Source organism: Artibeus jamaicensis, unplaced genomic scaffold (genome assembly GCF_021234435.1).
Source record: "Artibeus jamaicensis isolate MK-2021 breed Jamaican fruit bat unplaced genomic scaffold, CSHL_Jam_final contig_497, whole genome shotgun sequence".
Lineage (NCBI taxonomy): Eukaryota > Metazoa > Chordata > Mammalia > Chiroptera > Phyllostomidae > Artibeus > Artibeus jamaicensis.
The window spans coordinates 1,516,862-1,524,232 of NW_026521863.1; the positions used below are offsets into that span (position 1 = coordinate 1,516,862).

At 60.3% G+C, this 7,371-nt stretch overlaps 1 protein-coding gene across 3 annotated transcripts in view; it reads left to right on the forward strand.

Annotated features, from left to right (window-relative positions):
* The window catches only part of RPS6KA2 (ribosomal protein S6 kinase A2), a 154,837-nt gene extending 147,828 nt beyond the window's left edge, over positions 1-7,009 (forward strand). For all 3 annotated transcript variants that reach the window (XM_053668717.1, XM_053668718.1, XM_037126123.2), the window contains 2 exons: positions 2,575-2,712; positions 4,333-7,009. In XM_053668717.1, the coding sequence (XP_053524692.1) occupies positions 2,575-2,712; positions 4,333-4,458 (264 nt within the window). In that variant the 3' untranslated portion in view covers positions 4,459-7,009. The remainder of the gene's footprint in view (positions 1-2,574; positions 2,713-4,332) is intronic.
* The last annotated feature ends 362 nt before the right edge of the window (positions 7,010-7,371 follow it).

Sequence of the window (7,371 nt, forward strand, 5' to 3'; positions counted from 1 at the left end):
GTTAGTCTCGTCCAAGAGATGCCTCCAGAAATACAGAAACTCGTAGACTAGTGTTTGCCCGAATCCTGGTACCACAGCCTAACCAAGCTGACACACAGAGTCAACCCTCACATGGTTAGCGATGCTGCAAAATGACCGCCCCGAGTGACCACAGGCCGGTCAGGCAGAGCCCCGGTCCAGGGGTGTGTCTCCATTCTCTTCCAATACTTCACATCCAGGCCTCTCCGCAGCTGCCCTGTGTGTGACCAGCCCTGGTCCTTACGGTCATCTGACGCGGTCTGTTTTAGTTGACACCATCAAATTCCTCTCCCCTCAAGTAGTAAATCAGAACACAAACTGTCCGTTTCCTGTGTTGCCGTAAAGTGACTGCGAGAAGAGTGGGCCATCTGGGGCTTTGACTCCAACTCTGCCATCACCGTCATCATGTGACGTCATGGTGGCAGGGGGAGATGGGGGGCTGACAGCAGAGGTGATGGTGAAGAAGATGGGGAGATGGAGGAGGAGGAGATGGAGGAGATGTGGGGGGGTGACGGAGGAGGTGGTGGCAGAGGTGACCCTGACCTTCCCCTTGCTCCTTCCCACCCACTCTGTCCCCAGTGAGCGCAGGACCTCTCCTGGTTCAGGGCACGGCTGCTGTAGTCTCCAGGATGTGGTCTCTGAAGTCCCATGGAGACCAGAAGACGGTGCTGGGACAGGAGTGCAGTCAGGCACAGGGTGTGCCACGAGGGCAGAAGGCTTCCCTGCCCCCAGGACCTTGCCAACTTCTTCCTGCCCCATCACCGCCATGCCCGCACCACTCCCCGGCCCTGGTGCCTCCCCCACTGCTGCGCCCACCAGCAGCCTGCCCTCCAGGCCTCCAGAAACAGCTCAGCCAGCGGCTCCCATGTTCTTACTGCCTCCACACTCATGGGAAGGCCTTTCTCACAACAAGAGCTTGAGCCAGGCAGCGTAGGTCTCTGGGCTTCCACGCCTCACAGGGGGAAGTGAGAACGGTACTTCCAGAGAGCGTTTGTTCCCAGGAGTCACCCAGATTAACGTTACCAGGTATTAAAAGGCATCAGGTTTCTCTGTGGAAGAAAAGGGTATTTGGTAGCACTTCAGGGGTGTGGTTTTTGACCAGAGATCCTGTGGAGAAATTCCACTGACTTTCCACGGCCTGCTCACACTCTGATTCCTTCATCTCACGTCCACATTCAGCGGAGCGCAGGCTCCCATACTGGCCTGGGTGCTCGTCACGGGCCTCTCTGGGCATGTGGTTAATCGTTACAAACATCAGCACTGTCATCAACAAAACAGGAACTGATGTGAAACACTGGCCCACAGTGTGCACGGCGTTATGGGTGAGACATGAGACAAATTCACACAGACTACCGAGTCCCGTGGAGGGAAAGGGACGGCACAGCTACTCTCTCAAGGGGAGAGCGCCCCGACCCTTGCCTTGAAAGGCTTTTATTGGCTTTCTAATAGCATGCATCAAAGACAGTTTTCATTCATTATACTTAGGTTTGCTTTAGGTAATTACTTTTTACAGATAGCAACAGAAGGGATGTTACTGATTATTTCTTACAGATTAACAAGGAATAATGTTGCAAATGCAAGAGAACAGTAAGAGTAACGGGTCTGTTTACACTTCAGTCCTCCGGAGAATTAGCGCAGACTTCAGGAAGTTACCTTAAAGATATGCAGCAAGGGCTTGTGTCTGAACTCAGGGTGAGAGAGTTTTAGCAAGAGCAAGTCACAAAGCAACATAGTTATAAGGCAGGTCTCGTTTCCCACGGGAGAACCTCACGGGCGTGGTCCTGCGTGCCAACTTGCTCCCCACTGGTTTTCCCTGTGGGTGCTGAGCTACATTTCCTCGTCTTGAGAAGCAGTTCCCTACAAGGGACAGTGACGGTGACCCTCTCCCCACCCCCACCTCCCAGGACGATCCTGACGACTCACGAGGACAGGGGCTGAGTGCTGCGTGAATGCGAATCACAGCTGCGACTGTGCGTGTGCCTGTGCGCGTGTGGCTGTGCGCACACGTAGTGCAACAAGGATGTGGAATGTGGGCTCTGCGTTCAAGACCAGTGTTAGAAGTTGTTATTGTTACTCTACCAGCGAATATCAAACGCCGTCCATCAGACAGGGCCTGCGGCACGTCCGGGACGGTGACAGATTGTCGGTCCCGTGGTTGGTGACTGTTGGTAGCGGCTGTCAGTGGGTGATCCTTGAGAGGATGTGGCTGTATACGTTGTTGGGAACTGGCTCACTGTCCGTGGGGCATTCACTGGTCCAGCTTCTCCCTCTGGGGGGACGTCATCTCCAGGAAGTGGTATTTCAGTAGCTCGCATGTACCATTTACCGTCTGCACACGTGGTTTCTCTTTAGACATAACATCATTAACACAATGTAAACCTTTCAGGGTTGAAACATAACAACCAGCCACAAGCTTATAAACTTGAAAATAAGCACTTGACCCCAAAACGCATAGACTCACGGAAGAACAGCGGTTGAGGGAGAAGGGAATTTGCTCAGGGGCTCAGGAAACAGCCCAGACCACCCCCTTCCTCTCCTGCTCTGACCTCCCCACAGGACGTGGTCTCCAAAATGCTCCACGTGGACCCTCAGCAGCGCCTGACGGCCGTCCAGGTCCTGAAACACCCGTGGATCGTGAACCGAGAGTACCTGTCCCAAAACCAGCTCAGCAGGCAGGACGTCCACCTGGTGAAGGTACTGGCCAGGGGAGCAGAGCGGTGGGGGCGGGGCCCCGACGAGGCCTGTGAGGCCTCCCCGCTAACCCAGGAACCAGTGTGCAGGAAGGGGTCCCCGGCGCACGGGCAGACTCCCGTGTCTCATCACGCACGCGCAGGCACACACAGCTCTCTGAGTGGGTCACAGCACCTGTGAACGTGGCCACAGCTCCCGTGCATGAGCCTGACAGGGACGCAGACAAAGGAAGACACAGGCAGACACTGTCCGCGAGGAGCCAGGGGCAGGCGGAGGGAGGGTCTCGGGGCTGCGCGGCTCCCAGTACCCCGTTCCTCCGTTCTGGACCAGAGCTCGGCCAGCGTCCCCGACAGTGAAGACAGGAAATGTCTGAAGCTTTCTGAGCTGAATGCCCTCGTCTCGAGGACTCGGCTCAGCCACTGGGGCACAGAGACACCCCCGGGCAGCAGGTCCCGGTTGGGTGCGGCCGGGTTCCTGTGAGACTCCACCCACACAGCTGGTAACCCTGGACCAGGCGTGGCGAGGGTCCCGCTGGCTTCCTGCCCACCCCCGCCCTGCCCCACCCCACCCCACCCCACGCTCACCCCTGCCCTCAGCGGGAGCATCTCATCCCCAGGAACTTCCGGCTTTCCGCCCACAGGCGGCTGCTCAGTCCATTCACGTGCTGTGGGAGACTTGCCGCCCGACCACCCCAGGCTTGGTTCTCCTGACCTGGTGGTGCACCTGTGATTTCTGAGTCCCCGAAGTCCTGTGTCCTTGAACGAACGTAGCAAGGCAGTGGCTCCTGGTCCCCTCCATCACGACTCGCTGGCACCTGCTTGTGCACACCAGACGGGGGGACGGACACGCAGGACTGGAGCCCACACTGCAGCACAGGCCCCGGCTAGGCGGCCGCCCTGGGCTCTGTGCCTGGAGACGGACCAAAGCCCCAAGCCTGCCAGGCCTCAGGGTCACGGGCGGGGGTGGGGTGCAGTCTCCCGGGTCCAGCTGTGCAGGTCGCCCACCAGAGGAGCTCACGAGGCCGCTTCCCAGGCTGAGCCCCCCACCCCCGCACAGCCTGGGAGAGGCACCGCCTTCTCTGCTCTGCTGTGGGGCCTGCTGGGGGCCCCTCCTCTCTGCAGTTTGTGAGACCCTGTGCCCCTACACTCAGAAACGGGGCACAAAGCACACCAAGGTGCCACTCTGCAGGGACCTCCATCAGAGCAGCAGCCTCACAGGGTGGGGTGGGGGTGGGGGATGGAGCCCTCCTCAGAGAAGTGGGGGTGGACCCAGCCTGGGGGGCTTGGAGCTCCCCAGTTAGGAGCGGTCCACCCTGAGGATTCGGACTTGCCCCATTTTCCCAAGTCAGTCCAGCTCCTCGAACGTGGCCAAGTGGCGGTGGCCAGGCCCTTGCCGGGGACAAGTGTGTGTGTGCAGACCCAGCAGGCCCAGCCAGAAGTGGGGGTGCCTGACTTGGCCCCAGGCACAGGTCAAGGCTGGCAGGGGTGCTGGGCACAGTGATAAGGCTCTGGGCTCACCACTCTCGTGGCTGCAGGGGCCTGACCCCCACCCCCGGACGTGGGGGAGAGTAACTCCTGAGAGGCCGTGGCAGTGCGGTCACCCGGCCCCTCCCTTGTTTTGCAGGGTGCGATGGCCGCCACCTACTTTGCTCTCAACAGGACCCCGCAGGCCCCTCGGCTGGAGCCCGTGCTGTCGTCCAGCCTGGCCCAGCGCAGAGGCATGAAGAGACTCACGTCCACGAGGCTGTAGCGCCAGGACCTGCGCCATCCTCCGCTCCCAGCTCTGGCATCACGGGTGTCGCTGCGGCGACCACAGCGCTTTCGCTCGGCCCACGTTTCCTCGTTCAGCCCAGAGGGTCCGGACGGTGACCTCCCAATGCTGCCTCACTCTGCCAGCCTTTCCACCTCCTTCCCAGCCACACAGGTTCTGGGCACCGCGGCCACCATGCCAAACACCTGGGCTCCTGCCGGCTCTGTTTACCGTCATGGCTCCCGTTCGTGTGGACAGATGTTTTTCCAAAGAGAAAGCCAGTCACCTGGTCGGAAATGCAACACGAGGTCCTAGTTGTACACAGGAGGCTTCGAGGTCCCGGGAGGGCCCGCAGCTGAAGGACGTCAGAGCGGGCACAGGGCACCAGAGCAGAGCCCTGTCCCCTGAAGACCACCCAAGGAGCCTTTGTCTCGCTGCCCCTGGCGCCAGGCCTCTGCTGGGTGAGGGCCGGCCTCCGGGCCTGCTTCCCTGTGGCAGTGGGTTTGCTCGCCTCACTCCACTCACTGTCTGTGGAGGCCTGTGCCCATCAGGACCCCGAGCTCAGTGCCCAGTGTCTCCCCACGGGGACAGAAGGAACCAGTGGGGAGCTGGAAGCTTTGGCAGCAGAGAGGTGGCGCAGCTTGTGGAAGCTCTGCTGTGCTGTCATGTTTCTGTCGAATGGACCCGCCTTTACCAGCGTTCCGTGACCGTCAGCTTGTCGCTGGGTGCACGCACAGGCCCGGTGTGCTGCTGCCAGCCAGGCGAGCGTTGCTGCTAAACCCAACCACCACCGCCACCCGTCCATCTGTCCCTCTGAGCTCGGGTGGGGCTGCGGGAGCACCTGGTTGGCACAGCTGGGCTCCCACTACAAAGACAGTGTTTCGTTGCTTCTCTTGCCCCTTGGCCTCTGCGCATCCTCACACACAGATGCCCATGCCACCTTCTGGAAAGGACTTCTTAGCTTGGTCCCGGGCTCTCAGACCTCAGAACAGGAGCTGAGTTAGTGCACACAGCATTTTTTGTCACAGCGCACAGGACATGGAAGGCGGGGACACATTCCTGCCCCTGTGTTCCCGCAAAGCCCTGTTAGGCATTTCCCATTTTCTCAGTGGAAAATGCTTCCCAAGGTGCCAATGACATCTGCCCCCAGTGGTCTTGCTCAGGTCCGGTGACGTCACACATTGGAACAGGGACAGCTGGAGTGCCCACAGGCCCCAGGGTCTCCCTGCCTGGAGGCGGCCGGAGCCTTTCTGTCTCGGTGCCGCTGGGTCCCCAGCTCCCCACCGGGGCCCTCAGCCTGGCCTGTCTGCACGAGGCTTATCCCTGAACTCTGATGGAAGGACCCAGAGTCCGGAGAGGGTGGCGGGACACCAGGTGTGTCCACACTGTCATCCCTACTGTGATGGCCCACCCCCATCCGTCTCTGCTGTGTAGCGAGTGTGGCCGACATGCGAGCTCCTACTGGGGGCGGCCTGCACAGCCGGACCCGGCAGATTGCTCGCTCCCCACCCCGCCTGTGATCCTGAGGCCTGGCGGGCCCGCGACCTCACCCCATGCCGCCCTGCCCTGCTGAGTCTGTGAAACACTGTGTCCCCACCTTCATGCCGGGCGAGGTGAGAAAGGCAGCCTAGAGAACCGAGGTACCAGTGGGAAGCCCGCCTGCCCGAAGGCACCTGGGGGATCCAGCAGCCACTCCATCAGGGGGAATGACGGGGCGATGGGTGTCTTCACCATGCCTGGGCCAGCTCCCCTACCTCGGTGAATGGCACCATAGGACTCGTTCAGGTGACAGGAAGTCACAGCCTCCATTCACAGCCCTGGGTCAGGAAAGCATAGGATTCGTTCAAAGAAAAGCAAGCCGTGGGCCTCAGGCCTCTGGCCCACCACAAAACAGACCATTCGCAGCACCTCTAGGGTGTCACCCTGCCCCCGTGACTCCCAGTTTGAGAGAACCTGGCTCACTGCATTGGTGTGAGGGGCTTCACAGAAGCCACCCCCAAGGCAGACTGGGCAAGTGCCAGGCGTCCCTTCTGTCCTGCAGTGTGGCTGTGTACTGGCTTCCCGCCTGTCGATGTTCGGAAGGCTGTTCGCTTTCCAGGTGGTGAGGGTTCTCCATGTCAGCTCCCAGCGTTGTTCTCTAAACGGCGTCCCCGAGGCCGTGTGAGGACGCCCCGGTCCTTCCTGGGCCCCTGCAGCACCCGGGACGGATCGCACCGCCTTTGTTCCCACGTGCTCGTAGCCCCCACCTCCGAGAGTGAGAAGATGAGAAGACTAGTGGGAGCAGCGCCTGAGCGGGGAGGCCTCCCGAACTCAGGGGACCCCGTGGGAAGGGACGAGAACTCGTGGGTGGAGGCGGGTCCGGAGCCGCTTTCTCCCGCATCCCGGCCTTGCACTTTGTTTACAAGCCGCTTCCGTTCATGGGCCCTTTTCCTGCTCGCGCTTTCGATTTGTGTTCGAGACGGGCGGCCCCTGTACAGATATTTATTACGCTTTCCAGACTTTCTGAATAGGTTTTTTTTAAATAAACATGGGTTTTATGAAGTGTAATACTTTTCGCGCCTCACATCTTTGGCTTTCTGCCTTGTTTCCCATAATGCCCTGCAAGTGAGCCCCTCCCCCAGTCTTTGGGGGACTGTCACCGGCTGTTGGGTGACAGACCTCAGACCTCGTGGGGCAGGTGGGCCCATTGCCGCCAGCTCTGCTCTGAGAGCCCTGTGGGGGTGCGCGCGTGCACGAGTGCACAGAGAGGGCACAAGGACACGGGAAGGGCGTGGTGGCACAACCCAGACCAGTCAAAGCCCCCGCGGGGCCAGCGAGCGGGAGCTGGGCAGGCAGGGAGAGCAGTTCCGGTCTCGAGAGTCTTGAAATCACCGTGGACGCAGTGCCCCCATCCTTGGCATCCGGGTCAGGCGC